This window comes from Phocoena sinus, chromosome 3, assembly GCF_008692025.1.
Source record: "Phocoena sinus isolate mPhoSin1 chromosome 3, mPhoSin1.pri, whole genome shotgun sequence".
Taxonomy (NCBI): domain Eukaryota; kingdom Metazoa; phylum Chordata; class Mammalia; order Artiodactyla; family Phocoenidae; genus Phocoena; species Phocoena sinus.
In genome coordinates this window covers 170128168-170153374 of record NC_045765.1, presented here as the reverse complement: position 1 = coordinate 170153374, position 25207 = coordinate 170128168, and the positions used below count along the sequence as shown (strand labels likewise).

General features: G+C 41.9%; 1 protein-coding gene across 1 annotated transcript in view; it reads left to right on the top strand.

The window, feature by feature from the left end:
- Window positions 1-25207, top strand: part of ADAMTS16 (ADAM metallopeptidase with thrombospondin type 1 motif 16) — a 156121-nt gene that overhangs the window by 37260 nt on the left and 93654 nt on the right. The window contains exons 4-9 of the mRNA XM_032626580.1: window positions 1894-2176; window positions 5887-6086; window positions 7552-7635; window positions 9839-9998; window positions 11492-11597; window positions 18816-18953. Coding sequence (XP_032482471.1) covers window positions 1894-2176; window positions 5887-6086; window positions 7552-7635; window positions 9839-9998; window positions 11492-11597; window positions 18816-18953 — 971 coding nt within the window. The remainder of the gene's footprint in view (window positions 1-1893; window positions 2177-5886; window positions 6087-7551; window positions 7636-9838; window positions 9999-11491; window positions 11598-18815; window positions 18954-25207) is intronic.

The window sequence follows — 25207 nt, the reverse complement described above, 5'->3', positions numbered from 1 at the left end:
CTCAGGCATCTAAATCAGAGGCACTCTTAGAACAGGCAACCAAGCGTCAGTGTCTTTAAATACCCAATAAGGGTCTAATCAGTGCCCTAAATTATCAAAATAACTTGCAAAAAATCAGTACACATATAAATACTGTACTGGAGAGTTCTAAATTATAGCTGGATAATTCTGTAGGAGTAATTCTTTGTATTCTAAAATTATGAAGGTATTTTAAAACATTTAGAAGGATTTAAAAAATTAATCTGTAATCCCATGATCCAGCAATGCCATTGACACTTTTTTTTAAAGAAAGGATGCACACAGAGTTTAAAAACTTGAGTAGTGCCTAAAGATGTAAAAATGGAAGTGGAATCCCCCTCTTGCATCCCTCTTCCTCGATTTTCTCTCCCTGAACATAACCAGCATCAACAATTTCTCATCAGTCCTTCTTGGAAAATTCTTTAAGTGTAGATGCACACTTTTTAAAATGAACACATTTGGAATCCCACTATATACTTTATTATACACTTTTTTAAAATAACAACTTCTGGGACCCCTACAGTATAAGCCTTAAACTTACAGGTTTTTAATTTATTCTGATTTTGTTCCAATCCTCATACTTTGCTTCCCAGGTGACCTTGAAAATGTTGTTTTATCAGCCTGATTCTCTATTTCCTCATCCATAAAAGGAGGAGCATAACGATACCTACCTCACAGAATTGCTGTGAGTGATAAATAAGGTGTAATATAGAAAATGTTGGCCATAGTCTTGGGAGCTCACACACACACACACACACACACACACACACACACACACACACACAATGTTTACTTAAGATTATTATCAGGACATAATTAGCTGGCCTTTTTAAATCATTATGTTCTTGCCAAATATGTAAATGTACTTTTAAAGATTACCTTGAATTAGTTGGTAAACATTTAAATTATTTCTTGTTTTGATTATTTTTTCATTTTGTTTGTATTTTTTATGCTATTACAAACAAGGATTCAATTATACATTCACAAATACTTATCAATATTGGGGAAGTGCCTACAAGAAGTATTTGGCAAGAATTCCAAAAGGTTAAAGCAGAAACTAACACACCATTGTAAAGCAATTATACTCCAATAAAGATGTTTAAAAAAAAAAGAATTCCAAAAGGGTAAAATCCTAGAATTGAATTATACATTTTCAATGCTGATAGATGTGGCAGGTCTGGCCCCAGTCTACCCTTTCCCAGTGTCATTGCCTGTTTGTTCCCATTTCTCCTAACAGTTATCAAGTTTGAAAAATACTTGCCACTCTAAAAGGCAAGTCTCTCAATTTTCTCTCCTTTAAGATATTTTTGTCATTGTTTGTGCTTTCATTGTCTGTTATGCTGTACAGACATTTTTTGTGTTTTTATAATCAGTTCTTTCCTATTTCCCAAATACTTTGCTTAGAAAGACCTCCCTGATTGCCTAAGAAATTCCTTGTGCTTTCTTCTGGATTAATTTTGTCAAGTTACACTTTTATAGAAAGTGTCACATTTTATTGAAGTCTGAATAGAATTTTGCTACTTACTATATTAGGATTATAATTTTACGTCTTTATTTGGGAACTCCCCTCACCACCTCCACCCATATTAATACCTAGGGTTGTGTGCTTTCTCCTCCAATTTTTGCTTTAAAGGACCTGACCTTAGTATGTTGTGCACTCTCTTTGCTCCTGGAGTCGAGTCAGGACACCTCCACACCAGTGTCTCTGCAAGGGTGTGGGTGGGGAAAGGGCTCAAGAGTGGGGCTGTCCCATCCCTAATTCTCAGCCCCCTGTGCGACCCCTTTCAACGTGTGCTCTCAGTGGCGGGAACAGCACGTTTGTGAGCAGATAACAAAACAGTGATGCACATTTCTTTCTCCCTCTCTATTTTGCAGTCAGGCATGATAAGAACCCAGGAAGCGGACTACTTCTTGAAGCCCCTCCCTTCACACCTGGCAGGGGCCCCCAAGGACTCTGCGGGGGCTGGGCCTCCCTCCCACATCCTGTACAAAAGATCCACCGAGCCTCGGGATCCAGGGTCTCACCAGGTCGCGATGATGAAGAGAAATTGGCGGCTGGAAAACCGCCACCTCTTCCACCACGAAGATCAACCCCCGCGCGGCGGCTCCAGTCTCAGGCAACCACAGAAGCTGCATTTCTGCGGAAGACGCAAGAAATGTATGTAAGGGCGATTCTTTTTAGTATTTAACGATTTGGACAATTCTGTAAGCCAACGGAGTATTTTTAATTTTCTTCAAAGTAGTCTGCCCTAGAGGTGAAATTTGTTGACTACCTTTGCTAAACTTAAGTGATGATTCCAAAGCAAACCCATCAACTGTATGTTCAGTTTAAAACATCTCTCCCTGGTAGGTGGATAGATAATGGTAGATGTTTTCCTTTTGTTTGTTTGTTTGTTGTTGTTGTTTTGTTTGTTTGTTTGCTTTTAAAGAGCTGTTCCCTGGGCAGATTAAATGACAAGGTGCTCAGAAATGCAGACTCCACCAGATGTCTTCAAAAGAACCCTGGCATGTCTGCCTGGTAATTCTGTACTTTTGAGGTCTAGATTTACTAAAGCTCACATGCTTTTCCTGCAGAGGTGATTTGTCCCTATGCAGGTTTTTATACTTCACTCACCACGTCAGAAGACAGAGTATGCATGACAAAATTTATCTGCAATTTATCACCAAGGCTCTATCGAAGTTCTTTTTGTTTGTGTCATGAACATTTAAGAATAGATGTGATATTTACATTTTATGAAGGAACGTCTCACAAACTCAGGAACAGGAGTTCAGTGTTTTCTGGACTTTTCCTCACTTCCTTCGGCTTTCCCCTCAAGCATTGCTTTATTTAGCAAACCTTCCCCAAGGAGCCTCTGGAAAGTCCATCCTTCTCTGCGGCTTGGTTTCTTTGGCTGCTAGACCCAGCACCCTCAAATAGAGGTGGGCATGTGCAGGGTCTCCGTAAATACTGTGGAGAAGAGAGGATGACCCAGAATCACTTGGCATCTTTGATAAAAGAACAAGTACCATTGACTGCACCTGTGCGTCATCTGAACTCATATCGTCCTGTAACTAAGTCTCAGGCTACATTCAAATGGACTTGAAAAACTCAAGCCAAATTACTAAGAGTGAGCTCAGCCTTAGGGGAGGCAGCGGGAAGGACAATGTTGAGCACAAGTAGAGGGAACGGGAGGCTGCGGAGGTCAGGGAAGCCAGACTGAGCGCGCATCGGAACAGGGCACACTGACCAGCAGCAGCTTCCTGAGTCTGCGCAGACAGGGAGAAGCTGGCGGAGGCGGCTGGGGGCGGGGCCAGGCAGAGGCGGGGCGGGGCAGAGCGGGACCGAGGAGAGGGACTCAGGCACAGACAAAGTCAGAGCCGGGATGGTGCTCACAGGGCTCCTGGTGAGGGTGTAGTCAGAGTAGGACAGATTCCGTGTGTTGGGGACAGAAAGATGACCAAGCACCTGGATCCAAGCAGGAAAGCTGGTCTGGGCTGTCTTCACCTCTTGGACAGGCCACACCAGGGCCTGAAGCACATGTTGCTCTGATCAATCCAGCAGTGCTGACCATTCTGGAGTGAATATGACCCTTTCATTCTTATCTGGAGGTGATCAGAGTCATTCAGGCCAGTAGCTCTAAGGCACAGTTGTGCATACAGGGCGGTACGATTACGCTGTTTGGTGGGGCTGTGTGTGCACGTGTGTGTGTGCATGTGTGCACATTTGTAGGTGTATTTGCTTCCACAGCCGCTTCAGAATCTCAGTAGATGGGGTTGGGTGGTGAGAGGCAGTTATTTGAAAAAGATACTAAACTGTACAATAAGGTTTGTGTTTGGAAAATGGAAAGAAGTAGCCACTGTTTTCATAATAAAACTAGAAAAAAAAAGTGCCACAAAACGCCACTTGCTGGTGGGCGACATCAGTGGTTGATCTGGTGCTGTTTGACTTGCCACCGTTTCTGTCCCCTCCTGTTGGGTACGTGGCAGTTCCTGAGGGACTGGGGGCACCTATCTAGCAGAACTGACACACAGCACCTCCAGGATCAGCATTTAATTCTCAGGACTCAGTTACTTGTGCAGGACAGTTCCATGTTGTCCATGAGGCTTGGGGCTTCCCTGGAGGAATCCTGGTCTTCTGTCTCAGTGGGGTTCACACTACAAAGATTTTTCTGTAGAGTTCAGAAAATGAGAGATTGTTCTGTGTGTTTAGGCATCTCTCTGTGGAAACGGGCAGACAAAAGCAGATTGCTTTGCTTAAAATCAAAAGTGATTCTGAACCTCAGACTTATGAGTTAGCTTGCTACTTCTAGCTGCAGGCTTCACGGGTGGGTTTTGAGCTGGGGCACACGTGTTTGGGAAAATGCTGCAGGACCATATTGAGGGGGGAGTGACTTGTTTTGAGGGACTTGTCAGAGCCCTGGCTAGTAAGATCACCGCCCCCCGGTGCTTCTGCCTCTGTTCCAATACTGGGGGCCTGGGAGGCTGCTATGCTCCTATACTGTGTCCATTTGCACCCTGTACCTATGGGAATTAAGACTAAGGGTTCTGGGACCACACTGCCAGATCTGAAATCCATTTCCAACACTTTCTAGGGAGGGATTGTGAGAAAGTTACGTTCATTCCCCATGCCTTCGTGGCCTCACTCCTACCCATGGCTGGTGTAGAGAATGAATGGGTTATATATAGACATCTCTTAGGGTGGGGATCACATCTGTGTAAATTGCATCAATGTAAATGGTGCATGATGACTGCTTATTAACCTTTAGCCAGTGTAACAGTTATCCTCTGAGAGGTTCGTTTAGGTTTGGAAATATTTTAGCAGAGAGATAAAATGCAACGGACATGGGAATCAGTCAAACAAAACAGCATCTTCTAGCAGTGTGTTCCATGAATAGAGCTGGCATAGCCTTTGAATTAGTGCCACCTAAATATGGGGATATTTTGAAGCCTACTTTCATCTGAAACCATTCTAACCACATTTTCTCAGGCATCCACTAAACCTAGTGATTTTTAACATAATGTTAATTTACTGATTATTAATGCCAAAACTTTTTTTTTTTTGTGTGATACGCGGGCCTCTCACTGCTGTGGCCTCTCCCGTTGCGGAGCACAGGTTCCAGATGCGCAGGCTCAGCGGCCATGGCTCACGGGCCCAGCCGCTCCACAGCATGTGGGATCCTCCGGGACCGGGGCACGAATCTGTGTCCCCTGCATCGGCAGGCGGACTCTCAATCACTGCACCACCAGGGAAGCCCCAAAACTATTTTTAAATGGCTTACTCCAAGAGGACCGAGTACATTTTTGTCCTTTTCATTAAATTAGATAAATATTTGCAATACTTTCTAGGAAATTCAGTTCTGCAGTGAAGTGGATCTGTTTTGAGCAGTTTATAACCCATTGGAAATACTACAGACAAACCAGTTGTGTGTCTAGACATGGGAATCAACTTTAAAAACTATTAGGTCATTAAAAGTCTTCAAATAAGAACACAGTATAAGACAGCACTCCTTTTTGTAATTTTAGTTTCATTGTTTTATCAATAACTCCTTTGCAGAGCCCTGTTGAACAGATCTTTATGTTCATAGTCTTTGAACATCATGCTTTTAGATAATAAGAGCTCAGAGCCAAAGTGATCTTCTTTTTGCTTTAAATCAGGACAAATTTTTACAAAAGTCAATATAACAAGGAATTCCATGACATGTAGACTATGCACACTTTACTTAAATGTAGTGTTCCACCTTAACACATGTTTTGCATCACAGTTTTAAGGGTTTTATGATTCGTTTTATGAACATTCATTTTTAAAATCCATTTTCTTTAGCACGAGTTCCACCACTGGTTTTGTGTGACAACTTTACATTCATTTCCTCTCTGATCGCCCCCCTGTAGACATGCCCAAGCCTCCCAAGGAAGATCTTTTCATCTTGCCTGATGAGTATAAGTCGTGCAGAAGGCACAAGCGGTCCCTTCTGAAGTCTCATAGGAACGAAGAACTGAACGTGGAGACATTGGTGGTGGTTGACAAAAAGATGATGCAAAACCACGGTCATGAAAACATCACCACCTATGTACTGACAATACTCAATATGGTAGGAATGCCCTTCTTGTTGAAGTCATGTGTGTAATTCCACCTAATGGTGTGTGTGTGTGTGTGTGTGTGTGTGTGTATGTTTTGCGTCCTACTTTTATTTGTGGATTTATGTCTTGTACACAAGAAATATTTTACCTGTGATAACTCCTTCACTTTTACTATGCGCCAATAAGAAGATCCTTTTTCAATCCTTCAGAGAATAAAATTCAGAGGATGAATAATTTGACTTTCTCTGTAAGCCAGTAACATATTTCAAGTTTACTGATGTCTTCATTTATCAGAAATCTATAAGAGGATGTGGAGACATCTGAGTGCAGTAAATCTGCCCATCAGCACTATATGTGAGATTTTAGATGGCTGTATAGAAATACCCATCTTTTTAGGGATAGGAGTGTTCAAATATTGAATATGCATCTTTCTATCAACAAGAACAAGGAACAGTACTCCCTTTAGAAGGTTGCTGCAGAGAAGATGTGACTGTGGCAGCTTTAGTCATTAATGGAGAGTGGAGCAAGGTGTCTAAGCCCCATTCTACCCAAGTGAGACCTGCATAACAGAAGACAAAGTATGGGGTCATCAAAGTGTATTTTAACACAGCTGTGATGACAATGTTTGAAAATGTTTTATGTCCTACCTCTATAAACAGAGTATCCCTAAATGTATTTCCACTTCCCATGAAGTGGTGTGGTTGCTATTACTGTCCTCATTTTTGGTGGCCAGACCCTCGTGGTTTATGATCTCCCAGGGAACTGAGGGAGGAGGTGACACTGCAGGTCTGTGACAGCCCCCACTGCAGGTCTCTGATGTGTGCAAGCATTGCCTCTGTTCTGCAGAGCTTTTCCAGCATTTCTACACCTCAGTGCCAAATTAGTTCCCTGCTGCTTCCCATGTCTGGTGACTTGTCCTCGCTCATCACCCCATATGCCACTCGGATCACTCATTTTTACACATGTGACCATCATCCCTAATGATGGTCACATATCCTTCCCTGATCACCTTCTCTCCACATTGTTTTCCTTCTCTTTCTTGTATCCTCTTGGTCTTTCCCCAAGAATTTCTCTTATTCTTCTGGAATATTTTGCTAGGACAGCTTCAGGAGGGCTCTGCTGTGTATCATCACTATGAGTTAAAAAATAAATTAAAAGAAACAAAAAGAAACCTCCTTATGTCTAATGAGGACACTTACCAACTAGGAGGCCTGATAAGAGGTGTTTGATAAGAGGTGGAACCTGCCTCCACAGACTTCATTATTTTACTTCCAGGCACCAACAGTAAGGATCCAACAATTGGTATAATTGGCTGTTGGATATTCCCATACCTGTGTGTCTAGCAATGTAAGAAACTTAACCTTGCTATGTCACTGGAGAACACAGGATTGGCCTTCAGCTGTGGACTCCAGGCTAAGGGCTGGGGGGAAAGGGTGCCGTGTATAGGGACTGATGTGGATTACCTGTCCTTTTCAGGTGTCTGCTTTATTCAAAGATGGAACAATAGGAGGAAACATCAACATTGCCATTGTAGGTCTGATTCTTCTGGAAGAAGAACAGGTATTCTTTGAAACCAGTAGTTTTTTTTCCCGAGAAAAATAAATTCAAAATAATGCTTTGTTTTCCTAAATATAATTGTTCTATGGATTCTTTACTTCTCTTTCCCTTGGGGACAAAAATGCTTTAATATCTTGTGTCTAATGCAATGAGTTTCTTGTCAGTTCCTGTAATGCTTATTTGTTTTTTTGTGTGTGTGATTTTTGTGCAAGAGTAGTAAGAAATAGTCATCTGATTGGCTAATAAGAAAATGGAATAGAAGAGTTACTTTAAATACCCTGTTGGAAATACACTAGGAATGCAAGGTGCAAAACTTGTCCTCAGCCACTGTGAGCTTTGAGGATGGAGATGAAGTGAGCCCTTTGGTCTTTCGCTAGAAGACTAACAATGTGCTGTAGCCCGGAAGTTAAATTGTACTGTGTGGCAGTGCATTGTTGTACTCTATTGTCTCCCAACTGCTGAGACTGACCTTCACCACCTTTGGTCTCGGGATTTTATTTGTATAGAGATTCTAGGATGTCAGGCACATTCCTCTCATTGCACACAAACCTCCAGATTATGCTGGATCTTGGGAGCAGTGGGCATAAGACTGTCTGTTGCCTTCATTTCAGAACCCTGTGTGAACACACAGAGGTACCCCTCCACTCACCATAAGGACTCGTGTGAATATTCCGTGGCAGAAGTAAGGGGGACGTCTTAGCCATAAAGGGCTCTCACTTGTATTTTGCCCCAAGCTGGTCATTGATTGGACCTGGGGGCGTAAACCCTGGGTCCTAGTCAGGCACCCTGCGTCCAATTTCACCCGGGCTGACATCTTCACAGAGTCTCCTGTTAGCCACAGTTGTCTTGTTTATGAAACAAATGATTTTTAGATGAAATCTGAGATCATTTATGAGATTTAAGATGCCTTCAGATTTTCAGTTTCTGGGGTGCTGCCCTCTTTCCCTGCAAGATGGGGCATGCACGGGCAGACCTGCTTCTAGCCTGAAGAGTCAGCAGGATACAACTCCATTGTCTTTTGTGTGAGTGTGTCTGCAGAGGGGGTGCTGAACTAGCAGGGCTTCTCAGGTGACAGGTTAATTATTCTTTGTATTAAAACGTTTCACCTTGGAACTCATCCAAGCGGCAAAGAATAAGCGAGGTTATCATTTGATCGTACACCTGTGTTAACTTTAATTAATGCAGTTTTCCTGGAAATCACCCGCTGAAGAATGTAAGGCATGTCCCAGGGTTGATGTACAGCATTTAGCTTGGGTGCATTTGACTCTCTGGAAAGACACAATCAACATTTAAGGAGAAAACATAGTCAGTGACCGAGAGACGCAATTTCAAAGCAACACTCTGGTCATGAAAGCTTTAAACAAGTTCTTGTCCTGAAATTGAGGTATTTAACCTGGTTTTCTCTGACCATCCTTAGAAAAATATATCATACCTATAAATAAGCTTTAAAGAACTCATCTGCCTGCCAGTTTGGGGAGATGTCCTTGCCACCCACCCCCCCACCCCCAGTTCTTCATTTACCAGGACTTCGGGTAGCCTTCACTCTGATCTTTCACTGCTGATCTATTAGAACTTGGTATATATGGATAAGGTGAAATGCCATCTGTATAGTTTCCTTCTAGTTCCAGCCTATTTGCTAGAGATAAAGCTTTGTCAGTTGAGCTGCCTCTTCTCATAAACATGGTGCCTCTGCAGGAAAGTGACTTAATTTAACACTGTAATAATAGCTCTTAGAAGAGTTACACATTTGAAATCTTACTTTGCCCAACTTGGTTATGAAATAAACACAACACCATCTGGGTGTGTTTTTGTGTACGTGCAAAGTCTCGTATAAACGATTCTGTTGCCTTATATAATTTTTCAGTGTTTTATAAAGACTTTGAATGTGAACATTTCATGCACAGAAGTCATCTTTCTTGGGTCATTGAAATGTGTTCAGAGTCAGCAAATACATCCCAACTGTTTTGGTACAGAACTAGAGAAATAAACATGAGTGTCTACACTGAGTCTGTACAGGTTTTATATATGACACCCTCCTTTGGATTTTAACACATAAAATGGGTAAATTAGTTTCTGCCATCCAGATCCACCTGTGTAACTGAATCCAAGTTAGTGCTAGTTTTCTGTGATGACAGAGCCAGTAACAACTGCATGACAACATGTTTTCTTCCTGTTATCTCGGGCTCCTGGTCTGTCTCCTGCATAGCCAGGGCTAGTGATAAGCCATCATGCGGACCACACCTTGAGCAGCTTCTGCCAGTGGCAGTCTGGATTGATGGGGAAAGATGGGACTCGCCATGACCATGCCATCTTACTAACCGGCCTGGACATATGTTCCTGGAAGAATGAACCCTGTGATACTCTGGGTAAGACCCTCTGCCAGGGTTTTGAGAAACACATGTGTGCTGTGTGCCTTCAGTGGCCTAGGATATGGAGTATTTTTGCCCTCATTCCGAATCTGTAAGCTGTAGCTGCTGCTGGGTGGAATTGTAAGGAATAAACTCCCTTCCCTGTATAAACTGTGGCCAAACAGAAGAGTATGCATTTATTCACCAAAATCAGTTCTTTCACAAGAAAAGGTCTCTCACAGATTCAAGAGCTTCTATCTCTTCTAATTTAAGAAATAATTTCTTCCATTTCTTCTTCCAGTGGTGAGAATAGGGTCAACAGATTCAAGGGTGTCTCATTCTATGAAAAAATAATAATACATTTATGAATATATGTAGAGATACTACAACAATATTGGATCCCTGATTTTTCCATTTCTCTATGACTATCCCAATCTTAGCCATTTTTCAACATGTTTATTAGGCTGGGTGTATCTTGGTGGTGTTTTATAATATGATACAAGTTTTTTATACTTTTCCAAATAGTGTAAAGCACAGTGTGCTACTGAGCAAGGCTCTCCTGACCTTTTTTCCTAATTCTCCATTTCTTCCCAAGATCTTAGGGAAGAAGGGTCTTTATTACAAAAACATTCAGATAAGACTTGGTTTAATAGAGGTTAGTCCTGACTACTTGTTCCCAGAAAGCCCTGAGTGCAAGGTGGACCCTGGGCTGCCTCTGAGGACTTAGAATTCAGGAGGTTCCCACCCTGTACATGATAAGCTCACTGGGCCTAAATTGTACAAATAACGCGGTTTACACGGAAGACTTGCTTTCGTTCTGGGGGCCTGGAATTTTGGCCCACTCCAGGCGGGGGTGCTATGTGACCAGCCCCCAAACAAAGGCGAGGGCTTTGTGTCTCTAATGAGCACCCTGGTGGGCAGTATTCCCCTTGTTGGAGGAATTAAGTCTGTTTGTGCGGCTCCACGGCGGGAGGAAGCCCTGGAAGCTCGTGCCTGGTTTCCCCGGGCTTCTCCCCAGGTGCTTGTCCCTTCTGCTGATTTTACTCCGTATACTTCCATCCTTATTAAATTACACCCAGGAGCATGACAGATGCTGAGTCCTCTGCACCCTCCTCGAAGGTCCTCCACCATGGAGTGGCCTTGGGGACCACCTGACACCCACTCTCTACAGCACTTTTTCTCAGGCTTTTGAGAACACAGTTGTTTATAGAAAAAGGCTGAAATTCTCCACCTGCAGGGAATGCCCTCTTCAACTATGCCGCCGTTGTAACCTGTAACTTGAACATTACATAGAACCATGGATTGGGAAGGGAAAACAGACCCCTTCTCCCACATAATTCAGGGCCCTTTATATGATTGTCCAAGGGTTTCCTGTTTCATATTTCACCTGACAAAATGAGAACCAAATTTCTCTAAAGGACAGAGGTAAATACACACACACGACACACCCTCTTTCTTTATTTTACTACAATATTGCTCCTATATGTTCTTTTGATCTTTATGTCCTGTAGGATTTGCACCCATAAGTGGAATGTGTAGTAAATATCGCAGCTGTACAATTAATGAAGATACAGGTCTTGGACTGGCTTTCACCATCGCCCACGAGTCTGGACACAAGTAAGTGCATCTCCCTGGGAGGATGGAGCCTGGGGTCCTCTGCGGACTGGAAGGTTGTCTAGAGATTCTGGTGCAGTAGCTCAAGCCTGTGAGGGGAATTCACACATTTGCAGCGAGAACGCCAGTAGGAAATGCTCACGTAGGCGCTTCTGTTTTATTTGAGTGTCTCGTCGCACACATTCTAAAGCTGTGGCAACACACATGTTTGCACTTTCCTCACTCCCTTCTTCCCTTCCTGCTCACACATGTGCATACAATCACAGACTACAGACTCTTCTGTCTCTGCTCCTTTGTCCTGGGTTTTGAACTTGGTCCTGTGAGCTCATCTCATTCCATGGTTAACTCCTACGGGAGGACTCCACGTGACTGAAGATGGTAACAAGCCCGCCCATTAGTAACTTACTATTCTCAAGTGTGCATTCTTATATCACTTTCAAAATTTGTAGAGATGGGTTTTGACTGGTGTGCAGAGTTTGGGGCATACAGGGAGGACAAGAGATGCAGCCTGGTGGGAGCTGGTTTGCTTCCCACATCCCCACGTTCCCACCATTGTCAGTTGTGAAATGGGGCAGCATCAGGGGGAGTGGGGAACACGGGGCTTTGGCACAGATGGATAGACACCGATGCAGGACAAGCTGCTCTCAGCAATGGGTGGCATGTCATTAGGATATCTTTTTAAGTGAGAAGCTTACCTTTATTCCTGTAGAATGAAACACTTCTGTCCATTACTTATAGTAGCTATTATTCTTAAATGAGATTTCTTAGTCTAATAATCTATAGGGTGCCTCACTTCGAGGCGCCATCTATTAAAAAAAAAGTTTTTCTCAGTGGGGCCCACTTGCTGATTTCCTGCAATTGCCCTGATTTATATGAGCATCAGCAGTGGTAACACAAGTGTTTTCCTGCTGGACTGAAACTGTACTTGAAACTTCTCCTAGAAAATTCACAGCCAGGAATTACAGCTTTTCTATTTTCACTTTCATCCTCATTTTATTTGCAAATTACAAAACTTGCAGAAGGCAATGTTTGTGATTTGGTTTTTGCAAAGTTGATTTCTCCATCCCCTGTTAGAAATTGTACTGAGGCCACTCATGTCATCCCGACCTGTTCAAAGCATCTGTGTGTGTGTGTGTGTGTGTTTGTACACATGTGTGCCTGCCCTTAATGGGCTCTCACAGAGGCCCTGAAGACTTTGGCTCTGTGTGAACTGATGACCTGAAAGTGAAGCTTATATCTCATTACTGATCCCTTCATCATTACAGGTAATGATTGACTTTTTCAGTGCCTAGAAAATTGCACCTACACTTTACAAAGCTTTCAGTTAAGTCATAATTGTAAATAGGCTGCTAGAGTTAAAACTTCAAAAAAAACTCATTATTTTAACGACATGGGGCTCTTGCTGTCCTCTGAACCATACCTGAATTTAATTAAACAATCAAAGTAAGAAATATTTAAGTCATCAAGGGCTGAACAAATCAGCATTAGATAAGCAGTTGAGATTCAGGCCCCTGGTGCATCCAAGACGAGGCTCTCAGTCTTCCAGTCAACAAGTATTCGTGTTTGCTTTCATTTTTTTCTTAGAAGTCAACTATTAATATTTCCTTTCATCACTAGGGCTGGGTGTAGATGGAAAAAGAATTTCTTCCAAACAAGAGAAAAGTGTTTTTACTTGCAAGTGAGAATATAGATGGGAGGAAGGAAAGGAACTCTAGATTTGGATGCAGGCAAGTCCCACTCCTGATAGAACTGACCTCCAGGAAATGATCAGCTCCTTCTCCAGCACCTGCTGCTTAGAGAATATTGTACAAGAGTCAGGAGGACTGAGAGCTCTGAGTGTTTGACGTCACCAGTGAAATAGCTTCTGATCACATTGAGGAAATAGGAAATACATGTGGGAGGTGTGCACATAAAAAGCACATGCTAATTGCCAAAATAAGTGATCATAATAGTACTAATAGTAATAATAACGCTAATACGTGCTCTTTGTGGAGTAGTTTCACATGTAACTCTAAGCCTGGAAACCCCTGGGGATGATCTCTTATCTTCCCTTCACTAGCTGGGCAAGTAGCCTGGGCTGAACATTCAGCACAGGAGGCGTGGAGGGGCTGCAAGGGTCAGAGGTGAGCTGAAGGGGGCGTATTTCTAACACATTCTTAGCTGTGGCAACTGCATCAAATGAGAGGGGCCACAGCAGGGAAGATTCAGCAACCCAGCTCTGTGCATTTCAGGTGAATTGAAAACAAACACCTTTATTCAGTTTATTCATTTAAGAACTATTATTACTTGGAGAAGGAATCATAAGTTTAATGCATGGATCAAACAGCATGCCTTCCTCTTATCCTTGGCAAAGAGCTCTAAGCAGTCAATTTCTGAGCCCTGTACCTTGAGAATTAAAAAATAATTTTATATTTATAAGTCATAGAACATCCTGTTTCACAGATGAATCTTACTTCTTCAGTTTGGTTTACATTCAGAGGACATTATTAAGGTGGAGGAGTACTTCTCTGTGCATTTCAGCCACAGGTTTCCTAACCTTTAACTCAAAGAAAGATGCAGTTCATGCCCAGCTAGTTTCTTCTACGAGGTTCAGTTCTTTTTATCCTAAGACATTTTGTGGTTTCTACTGGAGAATCTGACCTAAAAATAGGAATTGCTAAGAACCAGTGTTTGGATCTGTGTTGGGAAGGGGAAAAGAGGGTCTGGAGCTGAAAGTGAGGTTGTGTGCTTTCCCTTAGTGTGTGGGACTGAGCCAGGACTGGTGCAGGGCCAGTTTCCTGCTTGTATTAAATCATTTGTCACAGGATGTGTGGTTTCCTAGATGCAGGTGTTGAAGAATTGGCACAGACACACTGAGGGTTCAACTACACATTTTGAAGAGTATGCCATCTGGGCATGGATCCACTTGAAAAATTCTCACTTGCCAAAGGAAGTCATGCCATTAGATGGGTAGGGCCCTGGGACTCGTATTCTAGATACCCTGTGGTTCTCTGGCAGCCTGACAGTGACCAGGCTGCATCTCCTGATCTCCTCTTACGTGGGTTTCCATATGCAAAACCCGTAGAGCCTGTGAGAACTCAGCAGGCACGTGCAAGTGCAGTTTAAGTTGCATTGTTTGAGCTGAACATTCCTTGTATATAAAGTCAGCTTAAATACTTAATTTGCATGATCATTTCAGACCATCAAGACAATATTAAACATACTGTGCTCAGGAGTATTCATGATCCGTCGTTCTGTCCCCTGTCTTTTCCATTACTTACTGACCCATTCACCAGGCACAATTTGCATTCTGCCAGCAAAGCACTGTGTAGCGTTCTATAAAATGACTAGTGATCCATGCCCTTCAAAGCCTAAAGAAAGATAAGGTAGGCATGGCATGCAAGGGGTCAAGCAGTGACGGCTGTAGGCATTTCAAGAGATGCAAGGAAAATCAGGGAAATCTTCTGGAAAGAAACAGAGTTGGTGTGCTGATACCATTCAGTTCAACCATATTCGGCTGGTGATGTTAGACTCCCTTTCAAGCATGTGATGGTGATGTGTGCACCTCACTGATTTATGACTGTGCTCTGTCATCAACCTGAGCCCCTACAGCTGGGTCAGGGAGGTGCTGGGTGATTTTAAGGGTTTGCAGAATATTAAAGCAAGTGGCTGCTTAAAGATCACCTGGTCTGGTGATTGTCAGACTGCCCCCTAGGGAGCTCCAGCAGGTTGGAGCATCATTTCTTACCAATTTTATTTACTGTCATTCCTCCTAAGATTTTTGTTTGTTTCTGTGTCCAAAAAGCATTTGAAAACCGTTGACCCTTGGCTGAACTGTCTCCTCACCCCCCTACACACACACACACACACACACACACACACACATGCACAAAATATGTATGCAAGTGATATCTGACATCTAGGTGTTGAGAGATTTGATCAAGACCACATTTGAATCTGGGAAAGATACATTTTGAATTTTCCTTTTTGACATGCATGGCGCCAGGTATTCTGAACAGTTTAAGAGGAAGGTTTTATTATCCCATTTTATAGGTGAGGAAACTGAGTCTCAGGGACTTGAGAAATTTGCCCCAAATCAACCCACTTGTGAATGACAGGATCAAGACCTGATGGAGGTTCCCCCGCCTCCACAGCCTGTGTTCCCCCAGGTTAGCTGACCTGCCCTGGCCCTGAGAGTCCCACACGACTGCTGTCCCCATGTCCACTTCCCGTCTCTCGGGGAGGATGGGTTTGCTTCTTGAAAAGCCTGCATCAGGCTCTGGACAAGTAGATCCTACCTGTGGTGCTATCATCACCTCCAGGGTGTGATTTACCATCCAGATGACTTTGACCCATCCTTGCTTTGAAGGGTTTCTCCTTTCCTTGACCTACTGCTATCTGATCAGCTTAAAATATTGGTACAACCTCTAAAAAAGCTTGGCTGTTCATCATTCTGGGTATATCATTAGTAATAAAGAAATACTTGCTGATGTAATTGAATAACTCAAGAAAATTCTATAGAAGACGTTAAGAGCATCTGATACTGAATATAATTCTCAAGTCCAAGTTAATCTGAAATTATGTTTACATTTGGGTATTTGAGTTGGTGTTGTAGCTGGAAGGTTGTTCTTTATTCATTCAACAAACATCGGTGGAGCACCTGTCACGGACTAGTGAGTCCACTTGCACTCGGGCTCTGAGCATTGTTAAGAAGAGCCCCTGTAGATAAGGAAGAGAAAAAAGTGCCTTGTTTTAACATATAGGGTGGTAACCACTTTGAATAAAGTATTATGAGTCATGGAAGCAAAAAAAAAAAAAAAAAAATGTCTGGTAATGTATAACTTGAATAGTAATTTTATTTCTTAGTTGTTAAATACCAACCTTATCTTCAAAATGTGCCCTATTCATTCTTCCATGACTTTATTAATGTTAATATCAACTGTGATTATCGTATGGTATTTTCATGCCACTGTGCTAACACCCACAACAGTGCAGAATATAGGATTTGTACTGCTTGAAAAAGCAACTCGAGACATAGTAGTGCTGAAGTTTGGGTGGGCATCAGAATCACGTTATTGTGTTAGGATTCACCCAAATGCCAGAGCCTAACCCCCAACTTACTAAATCAAAAATCTAACAGGGTGGGCTTTGGGGAGGCACATGTGTGGTGCATTTCCCAGATATTCTGATACTCAAAAAAGTCTGAGAATCACTGAAAATGCCTTAGATGAAAATGGTTAAGACCAAGGTGTCCCCAGACCTGGGATGTTGTGGCTTTGAATTCCTTAGAAATGTAGGCAGAAGTGGTAGCAAATTCATCTAGGGCACTCGCAGGACCCTAATTTGTCTTCTTTATATTCAGGTCAAAGGCTAACCAGGGGAGGGTACTTTGTTATTTCGTTTTTATCACTTTCTCCCCAAAGCAGCCTCTGCGTGAATCCTCTCCATCACCGTGGCACATTTCTCCGGCCATGTGGTTACCCTCACCTTGATTGATTGCTTCTAATAGAACTTCAGAGAATGGGTGGAGGCCGAAATGACCACAACTACATCACCCTTGGTACTGAGCTGGAATTTTGCAGAAATTCGACAATGTTTGTGCGCCAGATTTCCTTGGACACACCCTTCAATCACGCTCCAGTTACACTATTGCAGGGGTCCCGCCTGGTCTCTGACGTCAGAGTGTCGGGTTCCAGTCTGGAATCTGAGACCCTGGACAAGCCTGTCTCCAGCCCTCAGTCTTGCTGTCATTGTAGGCTTGTAGGCTTGTAGTAAGATTCGGGTTAGAAAATATAGGTAATGTGCTTAATATCTTGTCTGAAAAATAGTGCTTACAAATAGGAGTTGTCATTTTTACTGATATTATTAAACAGCTCTAAGTAAAAACAGTTAAGTCTTCAGCTTCAGACACAAGTGCAGATTCCCTGGCCCCCTTTTGAAGCCCACTTCCCCTGTGTTGTTGTCTCCTATCCCTGTGACCCTCCCTCCATTCATCCTGGGATTCTTGGTGGCAGAAAGCCCACAGATGCAGTAACCCACCTGTCCTTCTTTGCTTTCTCCCCTCTTGCTTTTTCCCTGCCTTCTGTATCCCACTCATTCAGAACTGCTCTCTGGGAATCCATACAGTGATCGGGTGGGTACCAGACATTAATGGCCAAAAATGGCTTGACTCTCCAAGGATGTATCTACCCTAATGGGAAGTCTTCAAGGTCACGGAGCTCCCAAATCCCTGAGGCTTTCTTCCCAAGGTAGTCAGTTGTGCTCTTCTGAGGTGGGTGAAGATGGTAACATGAGGCTATCCCACAGGGCTAGCTTTAGAAAGTTAAGAAGAAGAGCCTACTTGGTGGGGAGAGGTAGCAACTCAGTCAATGGGATTCTTATAGGTGCAAGGCTGCAGTTTTCTCGAGTGACAGTAAGGGGTTGCTGTTGGCATTGTGGGATTTGAACATCTGCAAAGGACCCTATTAAGAGGTCCTATAGCCACTGTAGCCTGAGGTGTTCCCATATACTAAGCTAGAGCTGGAGCCCCAAAGTGGTCTGGTTTCAGCCAAGAGTAACAGACGTACCTTCAAACAACGCCTGCAGATAAACACCACCACAGCTACTCACTGGAGTTCCATGGCGCCACTTCCTCCAAAGGGATGTAGGGAGTCTGGTCAAGTACTGGCCTGCTGTCACAGCCTCCAGCAGTGAAGACCTAGCATGCATGAGCTGGATCAGCACTGGGTGTAGGGACAAAATGTCAGCACCACCAAGAGGGGCAGTAGTGGTTTAGTAGTTCTTAAATTGTGTAAACATCACACTCCCCTGTGGAGCCTGCATTTGTGTTTCTTACAAACACCTGGAAATTCTGACCATGGCTGGTGAGCAGCAAAGAGTGTAGAGAGAGAAGAAAGCAGTAAGAACACATCAGCTCTTTCAAGATCAAATAAACTGCCCTCTACATCCCACTAGAAATGCTTTTTTATAATTAAAATGTCTGCCTTTGGCAGACATCTGGACATGTGCTGTTTTGATGTTGGTGTGAACTTTCAAACAGCTGGACAAATGGTAGGTCTCCAGGAAAGGTCTGTGACCTTATGGATATTCTCCCCTGTTTGGCTGTTAGGACTCTTTCTTCTGCCTGCCAGGCATACAGGAGAAGGGGGCCCTTCACATTGTTGACTTGTGTTTGTTAGAGTGTGTTAGACAGTTGAAACTGTTATTTGTTTTGAAAGACCCATTTCTTTCTCTCTCTCATAGCTTTGGCATGGTCCATGATGGAGAAGGGAACGTGTGCAAAAAGTCTGAGGGCAACATAATGTCCCCTACGTTGGCAGGACGCAACGGGGTGTTCTCCTGGTCACCCTGCAGCCGCCAGTACCTGCACAAATTTTTAAGGTATGAACCCCTAAAGCTGGTTGTGTATCTCTCTGTGCCTTTGATGTTCACTGCTGGGTCAGCCTAATCCTGTCCAAGAAGCCCCAGACCCAGGTGCCCCTTCCGCAGATGGTCCCCATTTAAAGGCATCTGGAGACATTCATTTGACCAAGGAGTTTGCCAAACACTTTCTTAGAGCCTCAATTTCTGCAAGCTTAATCTGACCTCATTTGCCCTTTAGAGTCAAAAGAATCCCTTAAGATACTTAGCAAACCAAAGTATTTGTCACTACCATTTGTTTTTTTTTTTTTAATTCTTACTTCTATAACCAGACATTTTCAGTCCATGATTTTTTTTAATTTTTTAATGTTTAAATATTTTCTTGTAGTTTTATTGAGATATAATTGACATACCATGAATTATTATTATGTTTTTTTACAAAATACATTTCTCATTAGGAGGAAAAAAAAAAGAGTATATAAACCTTCACCTGGGTCTAAAATCCTATAATTTTAAGAATTATTTCTAGAAGGTTTCATCATAGCTCTAATTCATTTAGGGTATAGAACATTAAGGAGGTACAGTTTGACCCGCTGAAAAAGAGATAGTCAGTAGATTTTAAAATTTTAGAGAAATAAGGGACTTTAAGAAACATTTTTAGATCGCTAGTAAAGTGGATTATCCCCCTGGTTTCCTCTCTTTCTTTCTTATTTTTTCAGTAGAGCCCCTCTTCTTTTTTTTTCTGCTGCACAAATTAACCCATCTTGTTTCTAGAACATCATTTGGGCAGGGTCTCAGCCCTATTTCTGTTGGTTTTACTCACCACGTTCTGTTCATTATCCTATGGATGGTTCCCTGTGCTCACCTGGGGCAGTGAGTGCACAGCTGGTTTCTCTTTCTTGCTGCCTCTTCCATCACCTCCAGACCTCATAACACATCTTCTGAGCTGCATCCTGACTACCAGCCTTGGGGACTCCAGCCTGCAGCTGTGGTCCTTCCTCACAGCCTTTCTTTGAGACCTCAGCTGAGATATTTTACCACTTAAAGGAATGATGGCTGCCTTCCATATTTTGTGCTACCCAGGAAGAGTGAGAATTTTGTAGATAATATCTGTACCCTGGTAACATAATATAAACCTATATTCTAGGAATATACACTTGATCATTTTTTTAATTTCTATTACCCAAAAGACAATGTTCACATGACACAATCGGTCCTTCCAACATTTGCTGTTCCCTGTATGGTGTTCTCTTGGAGTCAAGTTGGGAATTGTTAGCACTTGTTTTAGCTTTTTCATGCACCTGTTCAAATGTGTGTGTGTGTATGTATGTGTGTGTGTGTGTGTGTGTGTGTCTTTGTGTGTGTGAAGGACTCTGCTTTCCCTAATAAAGAAGATAATTCGCTTTAGCTCACAATGCTCTTATTTGTATTAACAAGGAAATTTTTGAGTTTTCTATATCCCAAATCCTTTCTATAAACTTCTACATTCTTTTCTTAAAATTTTACTTCTTTTTCATCTTAATGGCTATGATGAAGATATATAAACATTTTTAAATTTTTTGAAATATGCTCTGACAACTTGAAAATCCCAGGGATGCAAAGTATGGGCATGCAGTGAGAATCAGCATCATGAAAGAGTCCAGAAAAAGTTTTTAAACTGCCAAGAAATATAGGAAAACTCACAGAAAGGAAATAGTTATAGGCTTAGAGAATAATTATTTTGATGACATTAAATATGGGCTGTAATCTTCAAATCAGAATAATATCCTGAGAATACTTATTGAGATTCTGGAGTTCAAAGACATTTTGTCCAGTGATACTGGAATGGTTAAACATATGCTGAAGTATGCTCATTTGCTTTTGTGCCAATCAGTAAAACCCTTCTGTAGCCATGCAGTAACAAACATTTATTTTCAGGGACTTTACTGATTTTTTTGGACCACATAATAATAAAAATGCAAGATTTTACATGCTCCCAAATTTGATTTCTCAAAAGATTAAATTTTCCAAGATAGCCTTTCATTGTCAAATTCACTCTTAAGATTAATTGTACTTGAGATGTCTAGTTGTGAATTGGACGTGTCCCCAGTGCATCAATCCTGATTTTTCATTGGCTTAATGAACCTGAGACCATCTTTTTTATATGTTTGCTGACTTCCTGATTTGTAAGTAATCAAAATACTGTTATATTCTCCACCAATTAGTTGGCAATTTGGACATGATCCCAACAGTGAGTAAGGATAAACGGCCAACTTTACAAAGATGAATCTGTTCTCCTTTATGATCAGCCTAGCATTGGGTACACGGAAAAAATATATATAATAAGGGAACTCAATTAGCCTGAAGTTGTCAGCACAACTTTTCTCTATACTCGGTAGAGTCAAGAAGGACAGATATGTTTTTGCAGCAAATTCCTCAACCTCATCAATAAAGACATATGTCATTTCCTATGGGCAGACACAGACCTCATCACATTCACTCATGTCTGTATCCGGGAGGCCTAAGACTTAGGGAAATTTTAGCTCGTTATTTTAAACTTAATGACAACATGGACTCATCTTCAATTTGCTTCTTAAAAACCTGAATCATGCACTTCTGATCAGTGATCACACCTCCCCGCTTGTCATACGAATCTGCATCCATACATGAGAAAGGTCATCATAGGAAAGCAGGAATTTGAGGGATGCCCTGCCATACCCCAGACCACCCTGTCGATGGGAAAACTTGATTTGGCCTGAAAGAGTATGTTTGGGGGCATAATAGAAATAATACATTTCAGTTCACATCTTGCTCTGCTGTATAATGTTCGCCTTAAGAAAAATAAACCAGCGAGTCATGGCTGAGTGCAGTTTCTGTGAGACTGGAGAATGGGCACTGCCGTGTCGTTGATCAGCAAGGGAATCAGAGCTCATGTGCCGATCAGGTCTTCATCACTATGCCGGGGAAGGCCTTGGCCTTGGCAGCTAATATAACCTATAACCCATTGTCTCTCTTGGAAAAAGGGGGGATACAAGTAAAAGAACTCTCGAGCTCTTTAACGTTTTATGGTTCATGAATCAGAGTGGGAAGAGGACTTTGAAATATTGTTGCAGAACCTCTGGCCTTGCCTTACTTCCTTCATTGACATTGTATATGTAGTTAAACACATATATAGAAAAGTACAAAATTATGAGCATATAACTCAGTAGCTTTTCACACAGTGAACATTTTAGTGTAACTTCTACCTAGATCATGATATGGAGCACGTTACAGTAGCCAAGTCATGGAAACGGTCTAAGTGTCCTTCAATGGATGAAAGAGTAAAGAAGGTGTGAGATGTATGATGTATATGTGGTATTTATATGTGTATATGCACTGTGTCTAATTATATCTATCTATCTACCTACCTGTCTACCTACCTATCTATCTACCTACCTATCTACACACACACTGTCATATCATTCAACCATGAGAAAGAAAGAAATTCTGTCATTTGTGACAACATGGATGGTTTTTGAGGGCATTATGCTGAGTGAGATAAGTCAGAGAGAGACATATACTGCATGATCTCACTTACATGTGGAATGTTAAAAAGAAAATCAAACTCTTAGAAACAGAGAGTAGATTGGTAGTTTCCAAGGGCCAGGTGAGTGGGAGAGAGCTAATGCGTGAAAGTGGTCAAACTTCTAAAGATGAGGTGAATGAGTTTCTGGGACTGTCATGTACAGCACAGTGACTACAGTCAACAATACTGTATTTTATAGTTGAAGTTTACTGAGAGAGTAGATCTGAAAAGTTCCCACTACCAAATAAAAGTTCTAACTTTGTGAAGGGATGGATGTGTTAACGAACCTAAAAAAAACATGGAACACCGCTCTCCCCCCCAGAATACCCTTCCCCAATGCCGTCGTCACCTCCCTCTTCCCCACAGACAACCATTCCTCTGACACAGACGCCACCGTAGACAGTTTTGTCTGGTTTTGAACTTACTATGAATGGAGTCATGAGTTATGTGCTATTTTGTGTCTGGGGTCTTTAGCTAAATATTTTGATTTTGAGATTCATCCTTGTTTCTGCATAAAAATATGATATTCATTTACTTATTTTTAATTGCGTGGATATGCTCCAACTTATTAATCCATCCTGTTAGTGATAGACATTTGCATTTCCAGTATTTGACTATTATAAGAAACGTCACTGTAAATATTCTTTTGGCTTACACATATATCTGTGAGTATACAGAGCAGAGAAACTTTGGGGTCATAAATATATATGTACAGTGTCAGTAGACACTGCCAAATAGCTTTCCTAAGTGGCTGTGCAAAGCTACAATCCCACAAGCACTTATGAATATTCAGATGGTTCCACAATCTTGCCGACACTTGATCTCGCTGGTCCTTTTCATTGTGGCCAATCTTGTGGGTCTGTGGTGGTGGATCAAAGTGGTAATTAATGAGATTGAACACCTTGTCACATTTTAAAGGCTACTTTAAAAACCTCTTTAGTGAAGTGTCTGTTCAAATCTCCTGCACGTGTTTTTGAAATTAAACTCCTTTATTTTTCTTATCTCTTGTTGGGAGTACTTTATACATATTGAGTAGGAACACTTTGTGCATTACTGGAAATATGTATTGCAAATATCTTCTTTCACTCTATGACTTAGTATTTACACAGTATTTACACTTTTAGTGGTGTCTTTTGATAAACAGAAGAGTTTTCTTATGTTTTTAAGGGAGTCCAAATTATTCATATTTTTCCTTTAGGATTAGCACTTTCTGTACACCACTGGAAAAAAACTCTGCTTACCCCAGAGCCATGAATATATTCTTCCACAAGCTTTGTTGTTTTGCTTATCACATGTAGGCCACCTGACTTTTGTGTAGGGCATGCAGCAGAGTTCAAACATATTTTGTCCTGGTGGATATCAGGTGATTGTAAAATGGCTGCAATGCTTTTCCTTCATGCACCCACACCCTGTTGTATGCCTGTGCCCACCTCACTGACTCTGGGCTTAGCTGTGTGACCTGCTTTGGATGAGGGGCCAAGTGCAAACATGCCCAAGCATGAGCCCAGCCAGAAGGATCAGGGGTGGGATCTGCTCATAGCTCTTCAGATGCGATGCTGACCAGAGCCGACTTTCACATCACAGTGTTGACGTGTGTGTGTTGCTGTGTCTCTCCCTGCATGGGACCTTCCAGGCCCCTAGTCTGTGCACTAGACCAGACAGGCACCTCATCCTCAGGGCCATGTACAGATTCTCTGTGGCTCCTTTGAAAGTTTACATGTCTTTTGTTTTCAGGTTACTTTTGACATTTTTCTGTGATTTTGGTTTTCTGTAGAATTTCTTTCATGTACCCACGTGTATTTCTTTTTCTTTTTCCTGCTTGGGGTTTTAGAACGGCTTACATCTGTGGTTTATTGTCTTTCATCAGTTTTTGAAAATGTTCAGACATTTTATCTACAAATATTGATTCTGACCCTTTCATTCTGTCTTCTCCTTTTTGGATTCCTGTTGTGTAAATGTTAGAACTTTTCACAATTCCTCACATACATATTTTGTATATATTCATTCTCTGGTGAAATTCTCTATGTTAACCTCTATTTTCTCAAAGCTAATAACCATAATAATTTTAATAGTCCATTTCTGACTACTCCAGTATCTGGATTCCTTATGAATCTGTGTCTATTGTTTGTGTATTCTCTTGGGTTTCAATATTTTGGTCTCATCTCCCAATACATTTGGTAATTTTGAACAAATGAAGGATATTGCTAATGAAAAAATTAAAGACAAGATAGAGCCCCGAATGATGTTATCTTTTCTTTCTAGCAGACAGGGCAGTTGCAGTTTATCAGTAAGTCACTTTGGGGTTGAGCTGATGTCACCCTGGCATTCGGTCTTCCTAAACCAGCCTTTCACGTTATTTCTTTACTCCTTCCGCAAAGACCTAGTATGGCTTCCGTGAAAATCTTGTTTACCAGGGTCGACCCACAATTTCAATCTTTATCTCCCAGCCCCACCAGATTGCCAACACCTTGCTCAACTTCTCAGCCTCGTAAGGACCACTTTCCACTCGGTCACTAGGCTTCTTAGCATCTTTATATGACTCATTAAATTCCTTGAGGAGAAAAATATTCCTGGGTGTTGGGTTCACTTCTCTACTTTCCTTTGCTCTGGAAATGTTCATCCCTCGTGTTCTTTTTACTTTGATAGCCTTCTGATGCCTGTAGAACAATCAGTCTCATACGTGCTGGTCCACCATAGTTAAAAGTGGAAGTCTTCTTTGAATTAAATTTTA